The 27,734-nt window shown below is 46.8% G+C and overlaps 1 protein-coding gene and 1 pseudogene across 1 annotated transcript in view; both read right to left on the reverse strand.

The window, feature by feature from the left end:
- Positions 1-27,734, reverse strand: part of ASCC2 (activating signal cointegrator 1 complex subunit 2) — a 38,762-nt gene that overhangs the window by 6,698 nt on the left and 4,330 nt on the right. Inside the window, exons 3-16 of the mRNA XM_006904897.3 lie at positions 22,498-22,656; positions 21,955-22,125; positions 20,868-20,997; positions 16,289-16,356; positions 14,617-14,727; positions 13,873-13,985; positions 10,526-10,600; positions 9,983-10,090; positions 9,667-9,735; positions 9,395-9,469; positions 7,907-8,087; positions 6,398-6,612; positions 5,368-5,487; positions 4-21 (exon numbers count right to left, since the gene is read on the reverse strand). Of these exons, the coding sequence (XP_006904959.1) occupies positions 4-21; positions 5,368-5,487; positions 6,398-6,612; positions 7,907-8,087; positions 9,395-9,469; positions 9,667-9,735; positions 9,983-10,090; positions 10,526-10,600; positions 13,873-13,985; positions 14,617-14,727; positions 16,289-16,356; positions 20,868-20,997; positions 21,955-22,125; positions 22,498-22,656 (1,613 nt within the window). The remainder of the gene's footprint in view (positions 1-3; positions 22-5,367; positions 5,488-6,397; positions 6,613-7,906; positions 8,088-9,394; positions 9,470-9,666; positions 9,736-9,982; positions 10,091-10,525; positions 10,601-13,872; positions 13,986-14,616; positions 14,728-16,288; positions 16,357-20,867; positions 20,998-21,954; positions 22,126-22,497; positions 22,657-27,734) is intronic.
- LOC112481108 lies at positions 15,607-15,730 on the reverse strand (annotated as a pseudogene).

Genomic DNA, 27,734 nt, shown 5'->3' on the forward strand with positions numbered 1-27,734 from the left:
CTCCGTGTATTCTCCACCTTCCTGGCATTGACAGGGAACAGCAAAGGAGAGGGGAATCGTCAGGTTTTGAAGGCTGTGGAGTGTGAGGGCCTGGAGAGATCACTGGCTCACTTCTTCACCCCTCAGGCCACCAAAAACTGGGATAACCGGTACCAAGCACTAGCAGGAGTGTGGGCAGCTGAGACTCCCTACTGCTGGTGCCATGTGCCACTTTGGAGGGCACCCCAGGAGCAGCTGTTAGAACTTGAAACGTGCCCACCCTTTGACAAGGAAATCCCCCTTCGAGGCATCCACCCCAGAGAAATGCTGGCCACGTGCTTCCAGAGGTCTGACCAGGGATTTCCTTTTCAACATAGTTTGTAACAGAGAAAATAGAAAGCAACTAATATCCATCACCAGTAAAAGAGCCAAATGACCTGTGCCACATCTGTATTACAGAACACCGTGCAACAGTTCTTAAGAATGGCTTTGATCTATTTGTGCTGACGGAGAAAAAATTCTGACTTATTCCCGAGGAAAAAAGCAAGCTACAAAAGAACACACACGATATGATCCCATATGTATAAAAAGCGGAAAGCAAACCGGACCAACTATCTGTTCCTATAGGCACATATATATTCATGTATGTAAATGCATAGAGAGGGTGCTAGAAAGTTCCGCCCCCCAATCGATAATGGTGACTCCCAGGAGGACCCTGGGTTATTTGAATCTCTTAAAAGAAACATTTAAGAAAGAGCAAGACCACATGTGGTTTTCTTACTGAGCTCAGGAGAGCCCCAGCGGCTCTCTGGGATGTTAGGGATGAGGAGGGGGTCCCAGCCTCTTCCTTTTACCTCCACTTCACTACAGTGGCTTTCTATCTGTTCTATGTTCAATCTTCCACATCAGATTGCATGGGAAGAAAGAGGCTGAAAGTTCAACTCTCATCACATCACAGGTGAGGAAACTCTGGAGCAGAGTAGGGAAGGGGAGGGATTGCTTGGGGTCACAGTAAGCTGTGGCACAGCTGTGGTGGGGACTCAGGCCTCCTGACTCACAGCTTTGCAAATCTGTAGAAAAACCTGGCCTGTCAAAAACACAACTACAACTACAACAACAACAACAACAACTGGCTTGTCAGACACATAGGCCTGTGGAATGGCATGTAGTTTTGAGCCCTGCAGAAGAAAATCAATATGAGACGCTAGGCAAGAAAATCCAGCTTAGCTATGAAATCAAGTCTCTGGAATGTATCAAGAGTAAGGGGGAAAAAAAAGAGACACAAAGCCATATGCAGCTCCCATAAAAATCTTCTCTTAACTGGCTTTTGGTGCAGGGAGGGGCAGGCGCCTGAGTCTGTCCGGCTGTCTGCTTGGGAGCTTGGGGCAGGTCAGGACAGCAGCCTCCAGAGTGGCTGGTGAGGGTTTCCTTCAACAGTTTTTACTAAGGGCCTACTGTGTGCTAGGCAGGGTAGTAAGGCTGAGTTGTTGGGAAAGACAGAGAAAAGAGTAAAATATGAATCTGCTCTCACGGAAATCACATTCTAGCAGGGGTGACAGATAGGCAAACGGTAGCTAACATGAAATGTACTAAATGGAGGCAAGCAAGCCCTCCAAACTCAGAGAAAGGAGGAATAAACTCTGGCTCAGGGGGTCCAGCTAGGGGTCTGGGGAAGGGGGAATGGAGGCTCTATGAGGAGGGGAGCATTTGATCTGGACAAGGGAAAAATCTCAGTCCCTAGGAATCTTTCATATCACATCAGGAAAGCAGGCCTGTGACTGTGACCTTGGCTCTTAACTGGCTCTCTGCCAAGTTGGGGGCTGGAGAGAAAAAAAGGTGAGGAGGAAGTGAAAGGGCCCAAGCTTCTCTAAGTGGCTGGTGCCATTGGCAGGAGCACAACCATTCACTCAACACACATTTCCTGAGGGCCTACTAGGTGTGAGGACCTGTGCTCGGCCAGGGAACCAAGGCTAAATGAGAGGCGCCACTGTTCTTTCTGTTATATCCCATGGCCCCTGGTCCACACTGTCCCAAGTTCTGAAAAGTAGGGTGGTTCTTTTGCACTTGTGTGATCTCCGGTTATGTGGCTCCCTGGCAGGGCCAGAAAGAGAAGCCTGACTAACTCCACCAGCCCGAGCCAGGTACTTGCAGAGGACACAGCTAAGGACAGTGGAACTTGGCACCCTAGGCACCCTGTCTATCCCATCTAGGGAGGTGCAGCTTTGGCCCCAGGATCTCATTCAGAGTCAGGAAGCAAAAGAATATTAGGGGCAAAATTAGCTGGGAAAAGATCCATCAGAGGGCCAGAACTTCAGTCAAGTCTGGAAATACAGGCAGCAGTGGCTTCGGAGACTGTCTTTGGAGCAGGTTGCTTCCTTGGCCTCCTGAAGATGGCAGTGAGCCCAGGGAACATGTGGGCTCCCTGAAGCCTGACTGCCTTTCCCCTCCCCACTTCCTCCAGCCTATCCTTCAAGGCCCAACTCAAACTGGCGCCTGTGAACTTCTAAAGGGCCTTCAGAGGCAATAAACTCTTCCTTTTCCAGGTGAGGAATCAGGGGATCCAAGGGCACAGTAACCTTCCCAAAGTCACACATCTTCTACCAGCAGGAGGCCTGAACATAGGTCTCCTGACTCAGGTCTGCTTTTCTACTTCCTGAGCTGGGATGATGTGAAGTAAAATAAGTAGAAATAGACCTGGAACCTGCTGGGCTCAACAAAGTGAATCCTATTTCTTTTACTGTAGGGCTTGTCAGAGCTGTTAATGTGCTCCGTGACTCTCCTAGAGGAAGAGTACACAGACTTTTCTGGCCATAGAACCTTTATTGAGGGAGAACACTTATTATCTTCCAGTGCACCACTGTTAAGTCCAAAGACATTATGGGACCCCTGCCTTATACTCACTGCCTCCTTCATTTAGCTATGATATACGTGCAGCACATGTGCTTGATGTCTACCCAACAGCCACCCACTACTTCATCCTCCTTCCTAACGGACCCTCATTTTGTTCAGGTCCTTCTACCCTTTCCCCTTCTCCTGGTGCCCTGGATCTCAGCCCTGTGACCCAGTTCCCCAGTGAGATGTGAAGAAATCTTGAGACTTCTGAGAAAGGTTTCCTGGTGTCTAAGAGAGATACAGGAAGACCTGGCCCAGACTTCCTCTTGGCACTGTCATTTCTGGAGGTTGTGGCTCAAACAGCAGCAGCCACCAAGTAGCCTTGAGGCAACCAGCTCCAACAGATGGAAAAGATGCATCTTTGATGATGTGGCTGCACGCAGGTTAACCAAGCCTAGGCTGCCCTACCTTGCAATTTCTTGTCATATAATGAAACAGATTTCCTTATTTCTTGAGCCGCTGAGTGTATCCTACCTGATTTATTAACACACACACACATTTTAATTCAAGTGTGACCTGCCTTGCACTACTTAATTCCTCTTGTGGTCCTTGAGGGCAGGGCCCAGGGCCCAGGGCCCTCTGCCTTACTCAGATTAGGAGGCCGCCGTATGCTCCACCTAGCACCTCTCCCACTCTGTCACTGCTTATTTAATGGTCTAAGTCTTTCCCACGGTCTCTGTGTCATTTAAAGGCGAGCTCTGGGCACTTTATTCACCTTGTCTCCCTACTGCCCAGGATCTGGCACTAGTAAATCGCTTAATAAATATTTGCTGAATGAGTAAATAATGAATACATGAATGGAGGCTCTGCCTCTTTGCAATCTCCAGCCCTTGGCTACCCAGCACAATGATTTCAGTAAATATTTGCCACCCATTCTCTCTGCCTGGCAGCTTGGAGTGCTCTATGAGCAGGGGCACGGTCCTCCTCATTTTGCCCCTCTCCCCACAGCAGTAGCTGCAGAAGGTCATTCTTGCCTGGAACAGTGGCCACTGATGCAGGATACCATCCCTGGCCTAGGATCTGGGGATGTTGCAATGTGTGTGACTAAGCAGTTTACAATTACTTCCTGTCCAACCAGCCAGATGGCTTTATAGCTGCCCTGTGCCTGCTCCCCAAGCCCTTGGCCAGCACTGGACGGCCCTAGGGAGGGGAAATAGCACAGGGCTCTTACTGAAGCAGCAGCTTGCAATTCTGTCACTGGGGCTCCTATCATAAGAATGAGGCAAGTCCTCACCCCTGTATGAACCTCATTGTCTCCATCTATATGACGGGGGCAGGGGTGGGGGAAGGGAGACTGTTCTCATCCACAGTGCCCAGATATCTGGATTTCATACACCAACACCATTTAGGAGAACTCTGGGGGACTTAGCACAGTGTCTCTACTATGTGATCCTCTCTACCATCACCAACTCTCGGTCATGCCCATGAGTCTCCATTCCAAAGTCAAGTGATCTTTCCAAAACATAAAATATGTTGGCTAAAGGGATCATCGTCATGGTCCCCAGGGCCTCAGGGCCACTGCCCCTTCTGTTCACTCTGCTTGGAAAGCTTCTCCTTCTCCCTTTGTGCAACTGACCCTTCCTCATCCTTCCACTCTCGATCCCATATCATTTCCTCAGAGGATCCCTCCTGCCTGGACTGAAGCCCCTGCCAGAGGCTCAGAAGTCTGCACACCTTCACCCTGTAGTACCTGTTATATCTGCAATTTTATACTGTTTGTTTGACTAATTAGTGCAAACTTCACGTGGGCAGGGGCCGTGTCTGTTTCAACCACCCTCCCTGCCCCAACTACATCCCTAACACCTAGTAAATCCGGGGCCTAGAAGGCCTTAAGCACTGGGCAAATATTTATTGAATGAATGAATAAATCATGAATGAACTTTTAATGCCAAAAAAAGTAGGAAGGACACAAACTAAAAATGCAGTATAAAGAAAGGCCTTAAAATAAAATACGTTCTGTCTACGGCCATGCCACCCTGAACATGCCCAATCTCGTCTGATCTCAAAAGCTAAGCAGGGCTGGGCCTGATTAATACTTGGATGGGAGACCACCTAAGAATACCAAATGCTGTAAGTGTTAAAAAATTTTTTTTTATTAAATAATAAAATACGTTCACCTTCTGAGAAACTCACTCAGTACAGGTCCTTAATTTTCTTGTTTTGTCATCCTGGAGAAAACCAGGCCAAGTAGCAGCTTCTGGGAAGCGCTGCCCAGCTCTACTATCCAGAGATTCAATGGTCAGCATATCCAAAGACGTAAGAAGGAAAGCAGGGGGACAGTTTTGGCCCCTCTGGCTTTTTGTTAGAGTCAGAGCCTGAAGCATAACTGTTAAAGAACCTGGCCCTGCCTGCTGGGAGCACACAGGTCTGGGCTGCTCGGGAGCCTTGAGCTGAACTCAGACCAGTTCCTCAGAGATGGAGCATTAGTTTCTCTTGCATTCTCACAGCACTTGCAGAGTTGGGGTGCCTGGAACCCCGCAGCCCACTGCCACTCACCTCCTGCCCTTGTGTATCCGGCTTAGGTCCACTGAGTCCCTCCTGAACACATCAAACTCATCGTTCTGGAAGACGTTGTGACGAGATGTCAGCAGAGGTGTCGGGTCTGGCTTCATCTGTCTGGGGGGTGGCAGAGAAATCAATTTAAAGGGGACTTGCCAGCTGATATCTACCTGTGTCCCCTGTTCCCCCATACCATGTTATAACCATCAAATTCTCCACTCCCCTTCAACGGCCACACCTGGGACACAATCTAAAAGCCTGCTCTCTCTAGCCTGCCTGGTATGCACCCACACCTCACACAAAGCTCCCTCCCCCTTGGTCTTGCATGCCATTCATACAGATTTTCTTAAAAGTTCTTTCCCTCATTTAAAGCTCATAACAGCCCTATGAGATAGGTAGCCACAGGTCACTTGACCTCTTTGTGCCTCAGTGCCCTCATGTGTAAAATGGGCACAAAGAAGCTGAAGAACTTGTCCAAAGGCAGAGCTAACTTAATTCACTCATTTGGTAAACATCATTTGTTCATGGAAGAAACACCCATTCATGCACTCATTCCCGTTGCCCCATGGGCTTTCAGGGAACAGTGGGTCAAACTCAGACAGGGTAGGTATGAAAGAAGTGAGAAGTTCTGGCCATCCTCCCTCAGGAAACTATGGGAAGGTAGCAATGACAGGAGCAGGCCAGCAACTTCAGAGCTCTGAGGGCTCAGCAACCCCTCTGTCACATCTCGTGTCTAATTGGTCTTCCTGCAAGGTACAGCAGGGATGTCTCCGCCCTGCAGGGGGCATGTGAGAATCTCTTGGGGCCTAAGAGTTTTAAGATTCTCCAGAGAGGACATAGGCTTAAATGGTCAGGAATGGTCATCGCTCTGGGGAAGACAGAACAAGCTAAATTCTGGGACATGAAGGAAGGAAGAGTGGGAGGCAGAGGAGCTAAGAAGGGTCCCCGATGAGGGCCCACACAACACCTCTGGTCAGGGCCGAGGCAGCCTGGCCGTCATGAGCCTCCTCCCACCTGTCTCTCCCACCTGTCTAGGTTGCGGTCCAGCTGGCTGAGGCCAGGGGCCAGCCGCTCCTCCAGGATGTTGTTGATCACCTGCTCTGGATCGTAGCTGTAGTGCTCCAGGCAGGCTAGGATGAAGCCCTCACCAAGATCTGGCAGGAGGTCCTTCACTTGGGAGATGAGCGAGTCCAGCTCCACACCATACACGGCAGGGCCCAGGGCAGCAGCTGCCCCCACGCACTGTGGAGAGAGCCAGAGTGAAGGAGGAGAAGGCAAGGCCAGGTAGGTAATAGGTCAACAGGCCCTAAATAGCATTGGACTAGGAATCAGGGGACCTGGTTTGAGTTCTGGTTTCAAATGGTTCAAGGAGATAATGCACATGAAGTGCTGAGCACAGTGCTGGCATAGACTAGGATCTCCATAAATAGCTGTGGCTTCTACTAACCAAGGTAGAGCTTTTTCAGCTCTAACGAGTTGATGGCTGACATTGGAGGGGAACAGCAACCACCAGACATGGACTGTGTGGTGATGTTCTCCTTTAATTATATGCTTATCCATAAGGGGGATTCAGTTTATAGACTGCTTGATGTGGCTTAATTTTATTAGGCTTTTCATTTAAGGAAATTCTCAAATAAGAAATAATAATAATAATAAAAACCTGCCATGACTCAGATAAGAAGCCCAATGGGGAAGAGGGCGGGGAAGGGAAGAGGGGGCTGTCATTCTCCAAGGTTCTGTGACAGTGACAGGGCCTGGGCTCTAACAGGAAGAACAGCAGCACCTGTTATGGAGCATCGAGGGCCAGGCAGGTTCAAAGTGCTCCATGCAGCGGCTCTGGGAACCCCAACCACCTCACAGAGACAGAATGGCGGCTAGCTCCATCTTATAGATGAGGTACTATGCTCGATATGAGTGACATGCCTAAGGCCATACAGCTTGTGAGTGGTGGGACCAGGATACATCCCTGAGCAGCCTGACCCCAGAGACTGTGTGGTCTTAATCCCTGTCATGCTGCCTCCTGACATGCAGGGAAGAGTCCAGGGCGCAGTGGCCAATCAGTACAGCCTGACTTGGTGAGTTCTGGAAAAGCCTGGAGAGGAAGCACTGGGTCAGACGTTTCCAAACTCACTCGGCAGAGCCCTGCAGTCTCATGCAAGGCCTTCCAGGGAGGCCAAGAGGTGAGACCAGGCACTGGTCCCAACTGCAACCAAAATAGCTCCACTGTGATCTGTTCAGAGGAGAATGCCAAGAAGGACTTCACATGGAAAAAGCTCCATTGCTTCATTTGATAGAGGGAACACTGAGGCTTTGACAGCTTATGAGACTTGTTCCCTCCTCACTCCTGGCCCAGCATGCCCTCAGCTAAGGACTCTAAGGCAGCATAGGGCTGACCAGTTGCTCCAGGCTGTCTATTCTAAAACACACCTTTTTCCCTGAAAGTAGAATCAAAGAAGGGAGGGTTCCCGCTGCCCTAATCTCTCAGACAGGCCCGGAGGGGCTGAAGCAGGAGGAAAGCACCACTCCAGACACACACCTCCTCTTCCTCTGAGTTCTCTGGATGTGATGACAGTCCACTGACTGGCTCCGCTGTTGCCACGACCCCATTAAAATCCTCAGCCACCGGTGGGTCTTTAGCATCGGTGGCTTTCTGTCGGTCCACCCCTTCCCATGCACTCTCAATCGCCTGGAGAATGTAGGCAGTCCGCGTCTCATCTCTATGAGGATGTGTTAAGGGGTCTTTGTCTTGGGTGCCGCAACCCTGTCTCCTCAGCTCTGAAGTGGCATCATTTCTCAATTTCTCTCCAGGTTCTGATCATATGGCTTCTGCCAGGAGCTGTCTGGGCTGCATTCGGTGGCACCTGGGCTGCATGGGGAAACAGGCCACATGGGCCGTGAAACCCAGTACCTGCTACCCAGCAGAAAGCAGCAGCTCTGGGTAAAGGCAGGGCCAGGGGCTGGCTTCAGAGTGTCTTGGGACATGGTGTTTAAATGAGCCAGTAGCTCCTCCTCTGTACTGATCTCCGGGAAGAAGGCCTAGTGGGGCATTGCCCCTGGGCTTCCTGTAGAACCAGCTGAGGGCTTTCTGCAAAGGCTGGAAGCACACAGGGTGTCTCTAAGAAAGGACTGAGCAACCTACCCCTGCTGCCAAAATGGCCCATGAGCCTGCTCTTCCATGTCTCCTCTCCCTATCACCCTGTACACTGCCCAGCCAGACATGTGGGAGCTGCCCTGGACTCTCCCACTCTACTTCTAATTGAAACCCCTGTAAGCCATCCCTGGATGCCAGCAATGGCATCCTCACCAGCCCCTGTGCCTCACAGAGGTCCCAGGTCAGTCTGTTCTCCTCCCTATGTCAGATAGAGCTTTTCCAAAGTCTAAAACTGACTCTGTCACCCCCTGCTTTACACCTTCCCGCGGCTCCCCAGTGCTTGCACGGCAGAGCCCAAACTTCTCAGTGAGGATCATCCCAGGACCATGCAGGTCCACTGGCACCCAGCTCATCTGCCACATCCTAACCCGCTCCCGCTAGACCCCTTTCCTTCACCCCAACTCTGCGATCTACACAGGTCTGTGGACTCCTCTGTCCTCCATCTGCTGGGAACACTTAGCTAGGGGTGTGGCCATCTCCTATTCCTTCTGCTGCTCTCAGTGTAGACTTTACTTCCATGTGACACCCCCACCCTGAGCTCTGCTAGGTTAGGTGCCTCCCCTGGTTTTCCCATGCTCTGAATGTCTCCCATATGACACTCTAGCTAACTGCCTGTTTACTTGTCTGTCTTCATCACACAGGCCCAGACACTCAGAAACACCTAGAGAAAGCAGGACTGTACCTCCCCTGTTTCAAGGACCAGAGCAGTCATCTCCTCCAGAAATAGCGGCTGGGGCCTTGGCGGGGGTCTAGGGAAAGCTAGCTGACCTGTGTGTTCTGGGGTAAACCTCCCTCTGCTCCTTTGGGTTCCAGTGGCCCATCTCTGACCTGGTGAGGCCAGGCCCCATCCCAGTGGCTGTGGTAGAAGGATACAAGGTTGACGACGCCTGCTGCAGCAAGCTGACATCATCGGCCACTGGGAAGAGCACATCATAGTCCCGGAGGAACCTGCCAGACAGAGACCAGATGGGAGGGACAGGGCACTGGTTTCCTATGAGCCACTCCCTGTGTCTGCTGCCCAACCACAAATTCCAGAAACTTAGACTGTAGTGATTACAGCAGCAGCTCTATTATGTAAGGTCTCGTGGGCACTGATGAGAGCACATGGGACTGTCCCACTGCTGTCCCAGCTTAGCCACACTCACCTCTTCTCCTGTAGCAAGGAGCTGAAGATCTGAAGGAACTCTTCGATGAAGCCCTGAATGCTGTCACGGCTGGAATAGGACACCAGGGAAGATAAGCTTACTCAATGCAGATGATATGTAGCTCCTTTCCCAACCCACCCTGCCTGGCCCCTTGTGAGGCCTCTAGCCAGTTGGAGGAAAGACGCTTTTTTCTGGGTTTCCCATCTCTGCTCAGAAACCCAAGAACAGGGGAGAGGGGAGATAGAGTGAGGAAAATACCCCTGCTGGGCTTGGGGAGGGGGCTGTTCCACCTGGGGAGTGGCTCCCAAGGGCTTACTTGCTTTCTAGGACGGGGAGAAGGCAGATCTGATTCAAGAGGATGTGAAATATCTCCAGTAGCTTCTTCCTGGAATGGGAGAGCCTCTGCCACAGGTCACTTAGCAGTCTTTGAGAGCCAGAGGGGTAAAAAAAAGAAAGAAATTTGAGAGACAAAAAGGCGTGGAGGGAGCTTATTCTAGCAGTTGCAGATTCTCCCGACCTCACCACCCCTATACACACCCAGGGCTGAGAAGGCTTCACAATTCACTGTTGACAGCAGCTGGGAAAGGCTATAGGCTCTGATAGGCCGGGTGGTTCCAGAGCCACCTCTGAGCTCAAACAGTGGGCCAGTTAACAAGAACTTGGCACAACAGCTGAGCAGGGAAAGGCCTAGATGCAGGGGCCAGTAGGCTGCTAGGCAGGGAGGCACCAGCTGAAGTTTTACTGTCCTTGGTCCCACCTTCTTGTCTCAGAGATGCCGATGCTAAAGCCCAGGAGGGCAGGGCCTGTGCTTAGGCCTCTCTCACCCACAACAACACTCAGAGTTTTGTCCCCGCCTCACTTGCTGTCTTCAAGTCTCCTCTTCTTAATTGCAGACTCCAGCTCAGGAATTGCTGTTTCATAAAAGGAAGCCAGTCTGTGGAGGCACACATGGGTTAAAGAAAGGCTGGATTAGTTCATAAATACCACATTTCATTTGAAAATCAAAGCAAACCCAAGGGAGCAGGAAAACTCATTTTTTGCTCTCAAGTTGTCACCACAATTTTTGCCTGGAACCACCCTGGCTCTTCTCCAAGCTCACCCCAGACTGTCCCACTGTGGCTGGTCCCATGAAGAGCCTCATAGAAAGTAACCTGGAGCTACATTCCCCCATTCAGATGAGAAACCAAGGCCCAGATGGCCTCATTCTAGCAGAGCAACAAGAGGGCCACCCAGGACTCACTGAGGTTTGAGGAAAAAAACACAAGGTCACTCTTTTTCATGCTCAAAAATTGCCAGCAGCTGCCTACCTCCTATGATATCAAATGGTAGTTCCTCTAATACATCCATACCTGGCTCAGCATAGCCAACCTTGCTTCTCGCCCTAGCAACCTCACACCTAACCCCAATTCAAATTTAAACTTTCTATTCTGGCTACATGTTTGTTTTTTTTTTTTTTTTTTAATAAATTAAACTAACAAGATGCCACTCAGTTCTAGATCATGCTCACACAAGCGAGAGTGATCCTTCAGTTCCTTCCCAGAACTAAATGCACAGCACTCAGGATATGTTGTTCTTACAACTTATATGCAGCTATCTCTCTTCGGTAGTGTAATTCTATCTATCTCTGAACATCTTAGCCTCTTAAAGCCCAAAATGTAGCCTATATGCTTAGGAGAGTGCTGAATCTGTAGCACGTAATCTGTAAACATTTGTCTGTCAATTAACTGGCTTCTGGCAACTTCTATCCTAGCATAGTGCCATATGAAGCAGAGGGTAACTAGACAAAAGAGGCAGGCCTTACTAGGCCCACAGCACGGCACATAGAAGACAGAGAAGGCAGGTTACACTGCCAGGATACATTGCTGGTGGGAGGGTAAGCTGGAATAACTTCTGTGGAGGGTGATTTGGCAAGATCTTTAAAAATTTAAAGTGTATATATCATCTGTTTTTGCAATGCTACTTCTAGGAATTTATTCCTCAGAAATACTTGCAAAGGTGCAAAATGATGTGTGTGCAGTTATTCTTTATAGCTTTTTTGTAACAGCAAACAATCGAAAAAAATCCAGTCCCATACAATGGAATTCTACCCAGTCGTACCAATGACTGAAGGTGCTTTATGTATTGATATATATTAAATTTAAAAGTAAAATGCAAATAGTACAGAGTACTCATATGCCAGCACTAAATTTTTTAAAGAGGCAAGATGATATAATATGCAGTTTTGCTTATATATGCATATGTACATGCATGTTTATATGCATATCTCTGGAAAATTCCACAAAAGAACTAAGGACAATGGTTGTGTATGAGGAACAGAACTGGGGAAGGGGGAGAGGGAGATTTCACTATATATTTCATACTTTTAGAGTTTTGAACCATGTGAATATTATTCACTTAAAAAATTAAAGGACAGAGAGGACTATATTCCGAGATACTCAAGTATATACTCAAGAGGAAGGAAGAGAAGGTTGTTGTGAGAGGGATTAGCTAAAGAGCTGTTTGGTGACTGTAACCCCTTGCAGAAAGTTCTCTAGGACTGAGGTTGCAGCATTTGCTCAGCGGCAGGTTCCTGGCTTCCAGCAGTTTAAACAGGCTGGGCCAGCCCCAGGCAGTGTTTTCCTTTCTTCTTCCTCATCCTGAGATGAGTTGAGCCGTTGCCCTGCCTCCAATGTCCCTTGCGGGAAAGCTGGCTCTTCTAAAAAGTACTGCCCTCCATTTTCTATCTCCAAAGACTCTTTCAAAAGCAATCTGTGCCTCATTTGAGAAGATGTTTTAACAAAATGAAAAAATGACTATGAAAAGTGAAAATAAATGGTATAAAAGTCTAAGAATAACATGATTTCTCATTGTGATTTTAATTTCCTACTTCTTGGGATTTTCCAAATTCCTACAAGCATTTGCCATATTTACCATGAGAAAAGATACTCTTTTTAAAAAGAGAACAGCTACTATTCCACCTTAACTTTTTTTTTTTTTCTCTGAAAGTGTAGATCAACACTTTATTCTAACATTCTCTGGGAAGCTGATCAATCCTAACATCTGATTTTCACAAGCTAAGGAGACGCAAGCGGGGTCACAGCACCAGTTGCCATCTCTGACACACGTCAGCGCTAGACAAATGCTTTGTTGAAGGGGTGAGTAAATGAACAGACTGATGGCTGGGTGGATAGACTTGGGCAGCTCCCAGACACTCCTTTGGACAGTGGGGAAAGACGCCTGGCAAGAGCAACAGACGGAGGCCCCTGAGAACAGGCCAGCCCTGCCGCTGCCAGGCAACATGCAGGTTACTGGCCCATGCCCTGCATCCCTTTCTCCCTGCATAAGAAACAGATGCTCATGGTGCTACGTGTGCAAAAGAGGGTCTCCCTCCCTGCCCCATATCCTCCTCTACCTCTTTCTTCATCCCAGAGGGATCTTTCCATGACTTCTTTATATAAAATCCTCCAGCGGCACCCTCCTGCCTACAGAATAAAGGCCCCAATCAATCCCTGCCAGCAAATTCAAGGTTCCACACAATCTGACTACTACTGACTTCTCCGGAGCCATCTCGTTACCTGCTCCTTTTTCTGCTGCCCTGGTCTCCCCACCTACTGCTGCATGTCACACTCCATTCCCTGGCTCCACCCAGGACACTCACTGGGCCTTCAAGAGCTTCATTCCACCAGTCTAGAACACTATTCTTGCCACTGCAACCTTTCTCTGTCTGAAAAGTTCTATTTATTCTTCCGACCCTCATTCAAGGGTAATCATGAAACCTCTTATTTCACCAGAGTTTTGCCTTCCTCTTCCATGTTCCCAGAATGCTTTATAATACGGCCACAACAGCCCACCCCACATGTGTGCACGTCTGCCAGTTTCCTTCTGTGTGTTCTCTCCTAGACTAAATGCTGAAGTCTACAGACCACTTCTTGTCTATTACTCCCTGGCACCTGCCCAGGATAGGGGCTTTGAAATAAAATAGAACTGAATTGAAATTGCCCTATTCTTGGTTGTTGATTTTTTTATCTCCTCTACACTGTTCTTGGCCAAAAATGGGAATGCTTGTAAAATGCAGGCTCCACATAAGCAAGAGCCTTATCTGTTTTCTTCATGTTTGTGTCCCCACACTGGTGGAGGGCCTGGCACGTTCGGAGCATCCAGTGAATATTTGTTGAATAAAGATGTGAACTAGAACCTCTACTTCAACAGCCAGAACTACAGAGGTACCTGTAACAGAAGTCATGTTTCTGGAAGGTTTGGCAAGCCAAAGGGAAGATATCCAGAAAGGCCCAGAGTGTAGTGCAGGTATCACAAAGGTAGAGAACAATGTCCTTTAATTCCTGTTGCCAAAAGAAAACATTAAATTATTCTCCTCTGCCCCTCTTTTACTGTAGAGAGCCTGAGACAAAGTTGACAAAGCCAGGGGTCCCTAACAGGCAGATGCCTTGTGGGGGGTGAGGGAAGAGAACACTGGCTCTAGGAACATGATCTGGGCAAGTTACTCAACCTCCCTAAGCCTCAGGTCTTATTACCGTAGCTCCAATGAGTATACACCCAGTGATCTCTAGGGTCACTTCTAGCTCTAGAATAATATGGTTCTCTCTTCTAAGATGAAGGAAACCCAACCCTGAATCTAAAGACAACACTTGTAGTCCCGCACAGAAAGTGCATCCCAGTGAGGACAAGAATACCAAGCCCACACTTTTCTTACATTTTGAAGAGGGTATTCAGAACAGGGAGTGCTTTCTCATACATTTTCCTGATTCTCCTGACAACTCATGAATTCCAGCTCTTTGCTCTTTCCACTTATCCCTAGATGAAGCTCCCAGAGAAAAATAAAAGCCTGTTAAAATGCTCTAAATGTGATGGGACTAGCTGCTTACAAAGTTGGGGAAAGGGGCTGTGAGCAGGGGAAGAAGCTCCTGGGTCCTCTAACAGCCAGTAAGAGCCTGGGCTGAAGGGCAACCTCACCAGAAGAGGCATGTCTCTGGGGGTTGACCGGCCCCTCTCCTCGAGCTTCTGGGGTGTGCCACTGGTCCCGTCCCTTTGCAAACCACTGTGCTGGAGGATATTGCTGAAGACCTATGAAACACAAGAGATGACTCTCCCACATTGTCATACCAGCAACTAGGACCCCTGTCCTGCAGCCAGGGATGGGTGATCTCAAAACTGCCTTGGACTCTGGAATCTATGCCAGTACTCTCAGAACGCCAGCTGAGATAATGACCGTCTCAGAAAGCAGGGTCAGAGTGAAAACTGTGTAAAATAGGGATGATGGGGTATTCTTCCTATAGCATTGTGGTTAGGATTAAAAAGACAAAAATGTATGTAATGCCCCCAGGATCCTACAGATGTTATGTGATTGGATAGGCTGGGCAAGTGTATAGTAATAAATATTTAAGATACACATTCGGCAATATAGAATATGTTTTTGGATCCCCTTTAGATGGCATTTATGGTAAATGAACAGTGAAGGTAAAACAGAGCCCACTGTAAAATCATGTAAGTCTTTAACTGATTGTGCCATCTTTAAGTATGTTAGTGTGTGACTATAGTCCTCCCTCTCTCAGTATCCTCTAGGGATTGGTTCCAGGATACCCTGCGGATACCCAAATCTGTGGATGTTCAAGTCTTTATGTAAAATGGCGTAATATTTGTATACAATTTATGCACGTCCTCCTATGTACTTTAAATTGCCTCTAAATTACTTAGAATACCTGATACAATATAAATGCTATATAAATAGTGGTTAAACTGTATTGTTTAAAGAATAATGTCAAGAAAAAAAAGTCTGTACATGTTCAGTAGACCCAACCATCACAGGCCTAACTACATAGTATATATCAGCAACAATGTAACTTTATTTTTTAAATTTTTTATCTTTTTGCAAGGCAAGCCTTGGTTGACCTCACAGATTGCAAGGACCTTGTCAGCTTACAATCCCTTATTTTTTATTTTTTACGCCTACAGCACTTGCTTGGTCTTCCTAGGTGGTCTACCACCCAAGTACTAACCAGGCCCGACCCTGCTTAGCTTCCTGAGATCAGATGGGATTGGGCTTGTTCAGGGTGGCATGGCCGTAGACAGCAACAATGTAACTTTAAAAAAAATATTTTCATATTTTTGATTCACTGTTGGTTGAATCTGCAGATGCAGAACCCAGGAATATAGAGGGCCAACTGTATTTTAAAAGTTACCATAAACAGTAGGTATCTCTTGGTTTGGGGATTATGGGGGACATTAATTTTTTTTTTGTATTTTCTAAATGTTTTACAGTAAATATTATTTTATAAAATGATTCTATAAAACTTCAAAGCCTTCATTCAAGAAACATAGCTCTCTGAGAGGGGTATCCTTAGAGGTTCATATGGCTGTCAGCAAACAACACAAAATTCAAGCCAAACTCTTTTTGTATAAGTACAGTACTGGACAGCCCTTAGATTTCAGTCCTGTTCAAGAGAAGAAAGAATGAATTTGAAGGGGTTTGGTGAGGGGCAGGATCCAGACAGACTGAAGATGAGGCTAGAGGCGGGTGGGGAGTAAACGTTTCTCTCAGGCTCAGGAAAGTCACGAGCCAACATTAGGTGGGGGGTGGTCTGCCTCCCAAGCTCACCCTCCCCTGGGCGGGGCTAAAAGCTGGTACCTGAAGGATGGTGGGCACGGTTTCATCCAGGTCATTGTAGTAACTTGGCTGCTGCATAAAGATGTTTCCTGAAAAGAGAAGAGAAGAAGGTAGGAATTGGGAAAAAAAGGGTAGGGGTGGAAAGAACACATTACAAGTGATTGCCAGCGTATCCTGTGACCTTTCTCTCTTTTTCCTAAGCCAATCTGAACTGGAGCAGCCCTGGCCCCAGGCCCTGCTGGCAGAGAGCTTTAGCCCAGCCCAGAAATTTCCTCGGGGAGGGGGAGGGACTTTGCTCTTTAAAATTTAACCTTTTAAGCATCTCTGTCTAGTGAATTACATAAAAGACCTGCCCTGGTCAAACCAGCTTTCCCTGATATCCCCAAGGAGTGATCACACTTGGGCACTCTGCCTTGTATGACGGCACTGGCTTTGGACGTGGGAGTTAGACATCCAGGGAAATTAGGAGATACGATGATCTCTTTGCTCAAGAAACACTGGATGCTGCAGTTCAGGATTCTTGCCAGGCCATGACTCCAACAGTGTGAGGGGCTCAGAGGAGAAGTTTCTCTTTTTTTTTCCCCCCCCTCTGTTTTTTGATCTCTCACCCTCTGCCTTTGAATTTGCTAGCTGTACTACTCTATCTCACTCAGAGATGAAAGGCCTGCGAGAAACCTAGAGATAGATTTAACACGCATTCACAGTTGTTCCTATAAAATGAAGCTCCTCTCTGAGTGTTTACTATCCTCCAAGTGCTGCTGCTGTGAGTGCGTAGGTTAGAGCATATGGTAACTGGAACAGAAACCAAATGTTCTGGCTGCCTAAATGGTGAAGGGAGGGAGGGAGAATCACGACTAGCTGGCAGACGTGACAATGCAAAATGCCAATGCCCTTAAGAGGTCAGGGTTCTTCATCCCACTCTAATCCTAGTATCTAAGGCTGGCTGATTGTCAGGATGTTCTGAATTCTAGGTGTGCTCTGGCCTTGGGCAGGTCTGTTCTTGGTTTCCTTACTGAAAACCAGGAAACCTTCGCCCCATCCCAGAGGATTTGTAAATGAATGAGCTCAAAGGCCAGATGAGGCTAGATGAGTAAGCAAGTCACTAGGTAGCTGGACTTTCTTTACTTTCCTGTATGCTACTTCTTCCTTGATTCCAGAAAGCTGAGATTTATCAGCACCATAGCTCAGTTCCTCACCACCTCCAGATGGGTGTTGATCCCTCAACCTGTGAAAGTATTTTTTGACCATCTGAACCTACCTCTTGCTCCTGACGGGCAAAGAGTAACAGATGTGTTTCCACCAACTTCTGCCCTTCCTCAATACTCTATCGGTAACCTCAAGGTCAAGCCTAAACTCCTGACCATGGCACAAAGAGCCCTGTGAGATCTGGCTCTGCTGGCATCTCCAGCCATCCTCTCCCCATTCCTAGCATTGCATTCCTCCCTCATACCATCCTCAACCTCAGAGAACAAGCCTTGTCCCCTCCCTCTGCCTGGAGTGACCTCCCAGAGCTAGGTCTGACATAAGGCAGGTGTCACCTTCTCTAGGGAGCACCTCCTGACCCAGGCATCAGGAGCAGTCTCCTCCTATAACTCCCAGGGCCACACCCTGGTCCCTTGCACATCCTAGCCACCTGACATGAGGGAAGGCATGCTCTCCTAATTCTTCCAGCGCTTAAGCCTGAGTAACAGGAATGTCTTACAAGCAGCAAAAGAGATCACGTTTCACAATCTACCCTTGGGGTCTTCAGAGTCCCTTTACTCTCCTTTGATTCCAATGTTGGTGAAGCTCAGATTTTTGATCTCTTCAAGAAATAATTAAAAGGTATGGACAGCAATAGCATCCTTTGAAATATCTCTTCTCAGACTGAAGATGTTCAAAAACCCAGGGTGAATGGAAAGTATTGCCAAATAGATCAGTGCTGTCCTCGAAAGGGCCAAGACACAATGTACTCCTGCTGTGGCAACGCAGCTCCAAAAGAGTCTAACTGAAAGGCCTTGCTTTCAAAATTACTTGCTAATTCACAATACCAGCCTTGAGGTTTAAAAAAGTGGGGAGTGGAGGGAATGGGAGTGGGGAGCAGGATAAGGACTGGGCTTCTGCCCAAAAGACCATAGGCCAGTTCCCTTGCTCCCTCTTTCTCGCCCTTGTCGACTCTCTTACGGATGATCTGCTTTGCCTCAAGAGTTTCTGTGGTAGAAAAATAGAGGCTAACCCTTGCTGTGCCTTCTGCTCAGGAACTGGAAAGCTTCTCTGTGTGTCTGTGTGTGTGCACACGAGTGAACATGTGTGTAGGGATAGGCGTAGAGAAGGGGTCTACAGACAGACAGACAGACACACACACACACACAAAATGAAGGGGCTCCTGATGCCTGGTCCTGCCCTCTTTTCCGTTAACCATTTTCTAAGAGCCAATGAAAGGGCTCTCCTTAATAAGTCAGTTTAGGGTTCTCAATATGGGGATAAGAACGTTCTAAAACACTGCAAAATGTATAAGGGATCTGTTTTTCTGAAGACAAGCTTTCATCAGATTCTCAAAGGAGTCAGTGATTCAAAAGATTAGGAACCGTGGCAGCAGGCAGAGCTTTCTCTATCCACCCTCGCCTGTTTGGAACTGCATCATCTCCCCCTGGATCCACACAGCCATCTTATATCCAACAGATCTAATGCTGACCTAGCCTCTACTCACAACCCACTCCTCTCACCTCCCAAAAGCTCTTTTTCTGCAACTGACGTCAGTTTTCTCAGGAATCATTAGGACTTCTCCCTCCAGCTGATGTCACTAAGCCCTGCTTTATTCTGCCTCTTGGGTGTCCTTTCCCACCCTAGTAGCCCAACCAGGCTCTCACCTTCAAAGCCACACTGAAGCACCAGCCTCTTATGTGGCCTCCTGTCAGCACCCTCCCCACCCATGTACGGCCAGATTAATCTTGTTATCAGATGGCTCCTCACCCTGCTCTAAGCATTAAGAGACTCCCATGATCTCATCACAATAAGAGTTCACACTTACCAAGTGCCTGTAATGTGCCAGGCACTGTCCTGAGCACCACCTCATATTCAGTCCCCACGACCATCCTACGAGGTAGGTATATCATTAGTTTTCCCATTCTTCAAATGAGAAAACTGAGCCTTAGAGTGGCTAATTGACAATTAGTCAATTAGAGTGGCTAAGTGACATAGCCAGGAATAGAGCTGGGGGGTGAATTGGGCAGTTCAACTCTAGAGCTTGCCTTCTTAGCCACCAAGCAATATGGCTCTCCATGTGCTAAAGCCTGGCGTTGAGCCCTCCCTGATCTGGCCCCAGCTTCTCCCTCTCCCGTCTCCCAGAATGCTCTGCTCTAACTATACTGGCCTAATAATTGTTTCTCTAATTAATCACGCTTGCTTTTTCTCACTTACTAGATCCTCTTAGTTTATAGTAACATTATTAAGGGTCTTTCTTTGGGAAAATAAAAGACATTAACTGACAATCATGCAATAATGAGATTTGAATGAGAAACTGGAGGTTGCTCCAATGAAAGAGCTGGATATGAAATTTTATAAACATTGTGCTTTAATATGTTTTTAAAAAAAAATACACAGAGAAAAGACTGGAAGGAAATAATTACCAAATGATTGTCTCTAAGTGCAGGAATTTGGCAACTGTTTTCCTGCTTTTTTATACTTTATACTCTTCCAAAAAATTTTAAATTAACATGTATTACCTTTATTATTAGGGGAAAAAAAGGAAGGAAGGAAGGAAAGAAACCATTTTAAGGGATTACTCAGCTTTGTAACTGTGTTTAGAAGACTGTGTCCTAGAATCTTAGGGTGAAGAGGGCTGACGGGGGTGTCCAGGGTGAGCACCTCTCCGTACTGGGCCCAATGCCATGAGCCACATTCAAAGGGTGTTGTTCCCTCTGTAGCATCCCAACAAAGGTTTCCGTCTCTGATTGAACCTTCCAGCCCACCACCTCCTGATGGGATCCAACTGCTGACGTCATTCCTTTCAAAACCCAAAGAGTCTTCTCTGAACTCTGCCTCCATCTGTTCTCAGCAACAATGCAAATCATGACATTTTGAGCCAGCCCCATCATCTCTGAGGCAGGGAATGGCAAAGAACAGGAGCTTGAAATTCAGGCCTATATGACATAAATAAGGATGGCCACTTATTAGTCATGGCCTTTTAGGCAAGTCTCTTACATTTTAACTTCAATTCCCTTTTCTATAAATGGGGAAGATGATGGCACTTACATCACACGGCTGCCGTGAGGATCAACTGAAATAACACAAGGAGTGCTCAGTATACCAGTAAGCACTCACATAAAGGTTAGCTATCATTGCTATTCTTACTCTCATCACCAGAGCAAACTTCCTCACTTCTTCAATTGTTTGAGCCAAAATCCTGAGGAACCGTGTGGTACACATTTTTGTCTCCACTCCCCCAACACCACCCAGTCACTTTCGGAATCGGCACACAGATATCTAAGTCATTTTCAAGCACCACCTGCCGCTGCTGCTCTGAATCTCCCTGCGCTCATCTAGATGCCCTCTGGAACCTCTAGTTTGGCAAGTAGGGGCCGTCTCTGCATCCCCCCTGCCCGCTCTGCACCCTATGTACCTATCATCTTCTTGAGCAGCTGCGAGTTGCCTTTTCCAAATAGCACACAAAGGTCCAGGATCTTTGGGATGTCAAACAGGAAGTTATTGTAGAGGATTTCTCCAAATGCAGAGGGGGAAATAAAGTGATCCTAAGGAAAAGAGCAGAAAAAAGGATAAGGATGAGAGACTTTCTGAAAGCAGATGTATTATAAAGTAATAGCAAACCTACAAGAAACAACTTCAGGCCCATCAGCAGGGGACCGGCTAATAAATGAAGGTCTGGCCATACTGTGGACATGTCTGAACCTTATATGTTGACCTAGAGCAACAGCCAGTCTTCGTTTTAAGGTAAAAAGAAGCAAAAGTGCACTACAAGACAGTTGGGGATTTGTTCTAAAATATGTATGGGTAAACTACCATGATATCTGGCATTACTTTAAAATATTTCAAAAAAAGAAAAAAGAACTCAAGAGGAGAGAGAAAACAAGATTGGAAAAATGTTGATAATTATTGAAGCTGGGAGATGGGTATATCTGAAAATTTCCATACTAAAAAAGTTTTTTTAAAAAACCAAGATACTATTTTTAAAATAAATACATGTACACATGCACACTCCTATTGAAAAGGAAAAAAAAAATTCCCTAATGGAACATGTACCTTAACAGTGGTTATTGTGGAGGAAGGAGATTTTGTGAGTAACCTTCACAATATATTTCTGTAATGTCTGTATTGTTTAGAGACAGCATCATTATTTTTAAAATCAGAGGAAAAAAACAGTAAAGGTTTTTAAAAAGCACATACAGGTTCCTTTCAAAAACCAGAATCAGTGTTTTTACTCTCTGACGCACAGAAAAAGGCACAGTCACGGGTCAACTGGCAAAGGGCCTTCGGGCTCCCATTGATAAAAACACTGGGTGCAACGCAGAATGACCCGGTGAATTAGAGGATAAGGGAGGTGGCACAGATTTCTTCCCCAACAGTGGGAATAAAGGCTGAGGGGAGACAAGAAGAAACTCGATACTTCTAGAGCCTTCCTTCCCAGGGGCAGAGTCTGGCACAGAGGTGTTAGGTGTCAGTGGTGACCTGTCACGAGATCAGGGGCTTACTTTGGATTCCTTGTGAGTGGACATGCGGAGGAAGGTGAGAAAAACACTCTGATGGAGGCGCTTCTGCATGTCAACAACCTCAGGAGTTGGGGCTACCCACTCATCAAACTTCCGGGGGACATAGTGTAGGTAGGAGTCCAGGCACTTCTGCAGGGTCTCGTCGAAGATAACCTAAGCCAGGCAACAGAGGAGAGCGAGGATTTGTCACTGAGGCCCAAGGGCTTGTGGGTGGGACTGCACAGGAGCTCATAGCCCATCAGCCCTGGCCTGTGGCACACACTCCAACCCCAAGGGACCAAGGAGGTATGAATGAGCCGAGAGCTAAACACATGTTTCTAAAAATGACAGGTTGGAAGGCGTTGTATAAACACCATTAAGATTTGTGATACAAGACAGAGCAATCCAAACCACAATTTGCTGTTAAGGATCCAGTGAAAGAAGAAGAGAAAAAAAGCATCTCCCAGGGGGAGAGAAACAATAACAGCAACCAACCAACGGCATGTCATGTGCTTTGTCTTAGCGTTAATTTTGATAGAATGTTACCTGGCACCAGAATTTATCGTGAGGCAAGGCCAGGAGCCAGTCGAGGTCATTGGCTACGAAGGTGGCGCGTTCCAGGTACTCCTCCACTAGGGCGGGAATGTTGTCTTTAGGGGGCGGTTTGTATAACACAAAATACCGGTCTGCCTTCTGCTCGGGGTGCTACGGATCCAAAAACCACGTGTTAACGTGGCAGAGGTTAGTCAGCGAGGGCCCATTTGCCAACCCACAGCAATGACAACACTTGGCTGTTCCAACCGGTGACCCTCCAAGGAGCTTTTAAGCATAAAGAACCAAGTGTCTCTAACAAAGGGGCTTGGTTGCATCCAGGGAACACTAGGCGGGCATTAAAAACCATGTTTTTCGGAGAATATTTAATGACATGGGGAAAGGTTAAGGGAATAAAAAGCAGGGCACAAACTTCTCTATTTTATATAACAAGTTTTTGGATTTTCAGAAAGTATATATCTACTGAACACATTCACATACAGGCTAAAAAAAGTGTGTGGGGGGGTGGGGACAATACTCCAAAGCTAATAGCGTTTATCTCTGGTGGTGGTAGTCTCTGGAATTTCTTTTGCTTCCTACCAAGACACACCAGGGGGCTGAAAAAGCAGTTAGGGCTAAAAGCGTTTTCTCTGGGGTGGGGGGGGGGGGGGGGGGATTATGACTTAAATATATTTTCCAACTTAAAAAAATGAACATGTGTTACTTTTATTTTTTAATTATACAAGTGAGACATGAGCATCTTTTCTTTTAAAAACTTACACTACAGAGGTGAGTCGCCTGGAACCATACTCCCAGTCCCAACCAGTGAGTGTCCTTGCAGACCTTTTGTTGGCATTTACATTAAAATATATCTATATAAGCTATTTGTTTAGACGTTTTCACCTTCCTTACAAAAATAATATTCTGTATGTAACGTGCTATATTCTTTTTATAATCAGGAGAAAACCTTAGTAATTTTTTTAAAAATAAAAGATACTAATCATGTAATACAGGTCTCGACTGAGAATCACAAGTTCTCTCTTTCAACTCTACCTTGCCATGAACAAACCTTACTTTGTTCACCATAGAGAAGAGATGATGAGCTCAGTTTTCTCCTCAGACTACATAATGGCTGTTTTCTCCCAGGGAAGTGGTAATAGAAGGCTGGGCAACATCTCAGGTGTTATCAACCACAATCCACTCACTTCCATGTCTGTCAGTCCAGAGGAGACAGGAAAATCACGACTGATTGATCAGTCTCCTTGAGAACCACTTATGCCTCCCTACTGCCTAATGCAAGTTTTCAAACAGTGGAGTCCTTGGGTTCCATCTATTGGGTGGGCCGTCAGGACCCTTTCCATTTAAATCAGAATTTATACAGCGGGGTTCCAGGTACAAACCTTTTGAAAAAGGAATCCTGCTGACTGAAGCAAGTTCAGAGCCACACTCTAGGGCCTAAATTCATCTCCTAGGTTTCCAAGCTCCCCTGTAACTCTCTATATTGACAGTGTCCCTCTTAGGTTGTTTCTCATGCCAGGTTACTCACTGCCCTCCACTCCTGAACAGGCACCCCACCCCAACCCTACCCCAGGAATCTACCTTCCATTTAATCCTACAAACACTGACTGGTACCCCACTGTGCCAGCAAGTGCGGTGGGGCACGTTAAGAAAAGCATCTGCGTGCTCACAGAGCCCACGCTCCAGAGGGGAAGATGCACATCAAAGCCACCAAGTAAGCACAAAACAGAAGAAGTGACAGCTTAAACCTAGCAGAGGGACTGTGGGTGTGCAAAAGGGGATTAACTGTGCCTGGAGGACAAGGGACAGCTCGCTTCCCAGAGCAGGCAGCCTTTGAGCTGGGTCTTGGAGAATGAGGATTTTTAGATGAAAGAAACAGTATTTTTATGGAGGCATAAAAATGGACCGTAAAAATAAAGGACACAGGACGGTAGGAGATGAATTTGGAGGAAGAGAACACTGGAATAATGATAATAAAAGCCACCACTTATGGAAGACCTGCCTCTTGCCAGCTGCTGAGTAGGTCTGTCCCAAAGCCCTCCTTTTTCTAATCTACGACTATTTAAAAAGGAGATAGTTATTTTTTTACAGAGGAGGAAACAAAGACTCAGTAAGCTCAGGAACTTTGCAAAGGTCACAAGGCTAAGGAAGCAACTGAGGCAGGATTTGAACCAAAGCTTACACTGCAGACTTACTAATAACCTACGGTCCCCATGTGCCAACCTGGTCTCACTGCTTGTCCTTTTGACTCCAGCTCTGACCTCACCTCCTCCAGGAAGTCTCCCCAACTCCCACCCCTGACTAGGTTAGGGGTTCGCCCGGGCTTCCCCAGCACCTGCACTCTGTGATTCCCCGACAGTAGTGCTTGTGGAACCACACCAAAAGTGCTTTCAGATAAGTGGTTCCTTTGGATGGGAAGAGGGGAAGGGATGAATTATAGAGAGGCACAAATAACTTTTGGGAGTGGTTGAAATGTTCATTATCTTTATTATGGTGATGGTTTCATGGATGTATACAGAAGTCAAACCAATCAAATTGTATACTTTAAATATGCATTTTATTGTCCTTCGATAAAGTTATATAAAAAGAGAGGGCCTGCCTTCTCTGTCTCCCCCCACTAGACCTCTGGAGGTGGCCTAAGGTTTGCTCACCACAGCATTCCCAGTCCCTAGAACAGTGCCTGGCATCGAGCAGACTCTCCACATACATTTGCTGGCTGGACAAAAGAATGAATGGAGGTAATGAAGGAGCAGATACTGCCAAGGTCTTTGAAGGACTTTGAATGCCAGGCTCAAGAGTGGGGGCTTTATTTAGTAGGTAATGGGAGTCACGGAAGACTTGAGGGCAGGGAGTAGCAGGGCCAGCTGTATCTTCCAACCTTCAAACCTGGCTCAGGTCCCACTTGCTCCACGAAGCTTTCTGAAAATTATCTGCCCATCAAACTTCCATTCTGTTTATCTTGATTAGAGACCATTTTGCACTGTTCTCCAAATGCTCCACTTACATGAGTCTTATCCTCCTCAAAACCTCATTCTGGCCCAAGACTTCATTTCTTTTGGATCTTCAATAGCATCAAGTATGTGCTGTGCACACAGTAGGTACTCAATAAACATTAGCTTCACCTATAACCCTGTAAAGGCAGTGTGGTGGCTGTCTCTCAGCTAGAGATCTTCCTGTTCAAAGTTAGGACTAAGGAGACACATACAGGGTAGGTACGAACCTTAGGACCATCTTTCAGGAGCTTCCAGTAGCCAGCAGGGTAATACTCTTCAGCATGGCCAACAAGACTGCTCCTTGATCAGTCAACTATCTCCCTCAGCTCATCCCTCTTCCCATTCTACCCCTCATTCAATGCTTCTGTCACTGTTGTCATCACCATCTTTATTGAGTGCTTACTATGTTCTAGGTACAGTGCTAATTCAGACATCTCATTTAATCCTCATAGCCACCCCACAAAGCTGTTCTATCATCCTTTTTGGATCCTGAGGCATAGAGAGGTTATGTAACTTGCCCAAAGTCACAGCCAAGTATGTGTGAGATTTAACACAGAGCCCATGCTCCTTAACTCTGTAATACTGCTTCTACCCCCGGTGACTGGTGGTTGGTATCGGAATCAGGCTCTCTCAAAACAGCATACTCAGGTCCTCCTGCCAAGTCCACCCCTTCCCAGTTCCTCTGCCAGGCTAGTGCTTATTCACCCTTCATTACTCAGTTCAAGACCCTCCTCCTTCAGGAAGCCTTCCCTGGTTATATGTACCCTCCCACTACCTCCTAAGATCTCCCTGCCCTCACACATCCCTTTGGTCTGGATCAGCAGCTCAGGCTCTCATGCTCATGTAGCAGCCTGGACTTCTTTCTATCACAACCCTGGTGTCACTGTAGAGAAGCTACTGGTCTGCTTTTCTTTCAGACCATGGGTCCTTCAAAGGCAGAAAACACAACTTTTTTCTTAGTAGCTCCATTGTCTATCACAAGGCCTCGCTGGGCTCTTTGACTCATTTACTGAATGTTTCCTGGCACTGGAGAACCCAAATGAAGGGAAGGAACTAGGTTTTTGCTCTCACGAGCCCACAGTCTAATAACCCAGGAATTCAGTACATGGGGAAAGACTAAGGTAGAAAATCAGACCCAACCACTCAAGGAGCCAATCTCGACCAGGACTGTCCAACAGAACTTTCTGCAATAATAGAACAGCTCTATACCAGTACAGGCCAACAAGGTAGGTACTTAACACATGGAATTTTAATTTTAATTAATTCAAACTAAATTAAAAATCCAGTTTCTTAGTTGAACAATCCACATTTCAAGTGCTCAGTTGCTACATGTAGCAAACGGCTACCATATTGGACAGAACAGTTCTAGATTTTCTGAGAAAATATCTTTATATAAAAAAGGTTATGAAAAGCAGAAACAAGAGGCTTTATTGCAGAAAGGTTATTGACATGGGCTCTAGCACCAGCCTAGCTTGGTTAACATCCTGGCTCCTCTGATTTCCTAGTTCTGTGACCTTGCACTCTGAGTTTCCTCATCTGTAAAATGGGAACAACCAAAATACCTACTCATAGGGCTGTGGTGTGGCTTTAATGAAATTATCCAGGTGACGTGTTTAGAAAGGTTTGGCCCAGAGTGAGTCCTCTCTAAACATTAAGTACTATTATTAGATGGTAGTTAGGAAGTAATAGGAAGCCATCCAGAAAGCATGAAATAAAACACCAAGCTCTTGTTTCCCACGACTTTACTCAAGCCCCCAGAAAATACTTCCTCCCACTTTGTTCCAGTAAGCTCATATTCTTGGGAAAACAATAAGTAGGTATGGGGACTTTAGGCCCTGCGCCTGTCTCTTTCTTTAGCAGCCTGGCACCTCTCCTGGCTCAAATCTCACTCTGCAGCAGGTAATCAACATGCTCACAGCCTCCTTATTTTTCAGTCTCACAAGCCCTTGCAGAGTCTGCATGTGGCACTTCTTAGCCCATTGAGATAAAAGACTACCTACCCGACCTCTGAAATCAGTGTTCCCTCCAAAGTGTGGATAGCAGCTGAGATAGCTCTGAAAAAGGCCTACCTGAAATCTGAACGCTTCCTGCAGAGTCAAATACCCAAACCTGGCTTTGGGATGGACCCATTTCTAGGCCAGCTCAAGCTAGTCAGAACTGCTATCAGACTCAAATTCAAAATAAAATGCTTTGGGGGAAGGTGTGGGGTGGTGACATGGAAAATACTACTCAAATTCAAGC

The sequence above is a fragment of the Pteropus alecto genome, unplaced genomic scaffold (genome assembly GCF_000325575.1).
Source record: "Pteropus alecto unplaced genomic scaffold, ASM32557v1 scaffold190, whole genome shotgun sequence".
Taxonomy (NCBI): Eukaryota; Metazoa; Chordata; class Mammalia; order Chiroptera; family Pteropodidae; genus Pteropus; species Pteropus alecto.